The 3,573-nt window shown below is 70.6% G+C and overlaps 1 protein-coding gene across 1 annotated transcript in view; it reads left to right on the top strand.

The window, feature by feature from the left end:
• Nucleotides 1-1,354: 1,354 nt before the first annotated feature.
• MNEG_12422 (hypothetical protein) overlaps nt 1,355-3,573 on the top strand; it is a gene marked incomplete at both ends in the record, with an annotated part of 3,264 nt that continues 1,045 nt past the window's right edge. The window contains 2 exons of the mRNA XM_014039105.1: nt 1,355-1,408; nt 1,506-3,354. Of these exons, the coding sequence (XP_013894559.1) occupies nt 1,355-1,408; nt 1,506-3,354 (1,903 nt within the window). The remainder of the gene's footprint in view (nt 1,409-1,505; nt 3,355-3,573) is intronic.

The raw sequence follows: 3,573 nt of genomic DNA, 5'->3' as shown, positions 1-3,573 counted from the left end.
AGCTGCATGCCAGTCTTCAATGTTGGTGTCATTTCTTGAGAACGACCATTGTCGGGCCCAGGTCGCCATCCTGCCTGGACTGCACTAAGCTGCAGCCGCTCTGCGCTGGGCAGGCAGTCCAGTGCGGTGCGTGTCATGCGCACGTTGCGGCGTATCATCGTCAATCGTCAGTGCTACGTAGCGCTCGTGCTGCCTCAAGGCTCCTGCTGTCGCAGCCGCAGTCACATTGCCAAACGCCGCACGTTGGCAGCACTCTCCAAGGTCGTGAATGCGCAGCGTCCTGGAAGCATCGCATGCGAAATCCGCAGGGGCAGAAAACGGACAGCCTTGAGGAGACCCATAACACGCTCAAGGCTCCTGTCGCGGCTTGTAAACGGGCCGGAGAGCACTCCTGCAGCGCAGCTGTGGCTGAAGCCGTCTGCGCTGTCCTGCTGCCTTCGAGTGGCACTGCACCTACACCTGCGCGCCAGCGAGCAAGCCTCACGGGAAGTCTCAGGCCCTCCTGCCACACCACGCCATTCCTGTCATACCCCTGCCACTCAGCCAGGCAGGTCTGCGTGGGGTGCCCACTCAGCAACGGCAGTCCATGACGTTGCGCACCGATTGGCTTGTTGCGAAGGCGCAGGCAACGGTTTCCGGCAGCTCAGGTTACCTCATACCCAGATGATGCCACATTGACGGCTTCTGCGCTGCCTGGATTCCTTGGAGAGCCTGGTTGTCGGACTGTATGTCTTGCTGGCGGCGCGACCCGTATGCGCGCGCCATCGGCACCCCATTCCCTCCGCACAAGCGCTGCGGCCCGCTGGTGCAGCTGCCGCTCGGGATTCAACTGCTTCTCATAGGGGGTAATAAAAGTATACCTCAACTACTTAGGAGTCGTAGTAGGGTAAATAAAAGTATACCTCAATTACCTTGGAATCGTAGGGTAAATACATGAACTTTTACGTGTAACGGACTGTGCTGTGCGCCGAGCGTCGTGCGCTCACCATGCTGTGCTGGCCCGACTCATCCGTCGTCGGTGCGGGGCAAACATTGCCTCGCACCCGGTTGTCATACACTAAACGGCGGCGCGGCATGGCAATATAGTGTTACAATTTGCTGCTATCTGGTGGCGTGAAGCTGCAGGATGGGATGGAGAAGCACGTCTCAAAGTTGGCGCGATCTAGTGGGGCCCCTCCGCCAGGCAAGCAGCATCAGCGCACAACAATCTTAACCGCAAGCTTGACTCTCTGACCCAATTGGGGGCCATGTTGGAGCGCTTAGTGCGATCTTATGCACAGCCTTGCACAATATATGATGGCGACCGCAGGAGCTCGGCAACCAGGGCCTGCTGGATATGGACCGAGTGCACAGTATGATGGACGCCGCGCTGGCCCAGGGGATCCCTGCCCAGCTGCCGTCGCACGAGGTGCGTCGTCACGTGCATGCTGCGCCTGCTGCATGCGATGCGGCTGCCATCGGGCATGCTTTCAACGCGAGCGGTGCCTCCTTGGGATAATGTGCAGGTGTCTGGCGACCTGGCGATGCTGGCGCAGCGTCTGGGCTCAGCAACCAGCAGCGGCGGCAGCGGCAATGTCGCCCCGGGGTCGCCGGACGCGGCCCCCACTGCAGCGGCCGCGGCCTCGGCTAGCTTCTGCCGCCTGCTGGCGTCGGTCCTCCGCAGCCAGCAGCAGCTGCAGCTGGCGCCGCAGGCGGTGTCCTGCATCTCCTCATCCCTGCGGCAGTGGCTCGACCTGGACTTGCAGGACAGGCCGGGCGGCGCGGCCGCCGCGCCGGGCCCCGCCGAGCGCCTGCAGTCCGACGCGCTCTCGGCGGCGGCGGAGCTGCTGCCGCGCCACATGCAGCGCCTCGCGCCTGCGGAGCGCGCGGCGCTGCTCGCGGCGCTCGCGGCGCTGCTGCCGGCGCCGGCGACGGCGCCCGCGCCGGCCGCCCGCGGCGCTTCTGCACCCGCTGCGTCGCAGGCCGCCCCGGCGGATGTGCAGCGGCAGGCAGCCGCCATCCTTGGGACGCTCTGCAAAGCCGAGGCCGGCGGCAGTAGCACGGGTCCTGGCGGCAGCAGCAGCAGCAGCAGCAGCAGTAACGGCAGCAAGCTGACGGACCAGGAGCTTGCGGCGGCGCTGCGCGCCTTGGTAAACGCGCTCACCGTGTGCTGCAGCGGCGGCGGCGCAGCTTTCGCCGGCGGCCGCAGCAGCGGCAAGAGGCCGGTGGAGGACGTGCGGCACGCGCGGCTGTACGGGCAGCTGCTCCGCAGCTGCACGGCGGCGGTGGCCGCTAGCCGCAAGGGGTGGGGCCAGCACGCGGGCGCGGTCTGCGAGGCGCTGAGGCGGCTGCTGCAGTATGGGGCACACCCGGCCGCCTCCGCGCCCGCCCCGCCCGTCGCGCCTTCCGCGCCCGCGTCGCCAGCCGGCAAGACGGGGGCCCTGCGATCGGCGCCGCCGTCGCCGCAGGCAGCGGCGAGCGGCGCCCCGGCGCGGGCGCCGCCGCAGCCCGGGGCGTTGGGCGAGGGCGGCGGCGGCGGGGCGGTGCGCTATGTCCCGCCCCACCTCCGCTCGAAGGGCGGCGGAAGCATGGCGGCCGGCAGCGCCAACCAGCCTGCCGCCAGCCTCGCGCCGGCGCAAGCGCAGGCGTCTCTCGAGGCGCCTGGGACGCCGCCTCGGCAGCAGCAGCGGCAGCAACAACAGCAGGAGCAGCAGCAGCAGCAGCAGGGCCCGCCGCGGCGCGGCCAGCGGGCATCCTGGGATGACGATGGCGACGCGAGCGCCAGCGAGAGCGATGGCGGCTGGAGCGACGCGGAGGGCGGGCGGCCCCTGCTGGCCTGGCGCGGCGGCGGCGGGCGGGGGGCGCGAGAGCCTGCTGATGGTTCTGGCGACCCCTTTGAGGCGGCGGCGCTGCGCGTGCGCCTGGCGGCGCTGCTGCTGCTGCAGGCAATGGCGCAAGCAGACCCCCCTGCGCTGCACCCGCACTGGCCGAGCATCCTGCCCGCGTCGGCGGCCGGCGCGCCGCTGGCGCCGCGGCCGCTGTCGCCGCACCTGCTGACCGTGCTGCTGCACGACCCGTCCCCGCGCGTACGCGCGCTGGCGGCGGCGGTCGCGGCGGCGCTGCTGCAGGGGCCGCAGGCGCGCGCGCTGCTGGCGGTCGCGGAGGCGCGGGGCGCGCCCGTGGGCGGGGCCGGTGGCGGCGGCGTCAGCGCTGGGCGGGCGGCGGCGCAGCCGAGGGGATTCACGACACTATCAGCTTCCCTTGGGCAGACGCTCTTGGCGTTGCACCTCGGACTGGCCGCGGCGGCCTGCGGCGCGGACTGCGGCATCGCGCCCCTCTGCGGCCGCGCCGGCAGCGGGCAAGGCGGCGGCACGGGTGCGCCGTCGGCGCAGCCGCCCGCCGTGGCGGCGGCCGCGCTGCGCGCGCTGTGCGTGCTTTGCTCGGCGACGCCGTACGAGCGGATGCCGCCGGGGCTGCTACCGGGGGTCGTTGAGGCCGCGGTTGCGGCGTGGGAGCAGGGGGCGCGGATCGAGGGTGGCGGCGCGTGCGGGGACGAGGACGCGGGGGCAAACATCCCCGTGGCAGCTGCGGCGG

This window comes from Monoraphidium neglectum (genome assembly GCF_000611645.1).
Source record: "Monoraphidium neglectum strain SAG 48.87 unplaced genomic scaffold scaffold03238, whole genome shotgun sequence".
NCBI lineage: Eukaryota > Viridiplantae > Chlorophyta > Chlorophyceae > Sphaeropleales > Selenastraceae > Monoraphidium > Monoraphidium neglectum.
The sequence above is the reverse complement of the archived record's forward strand: the minus strand, read 5'-3'. Positions and strand labels throughout refer to the sequence as shown.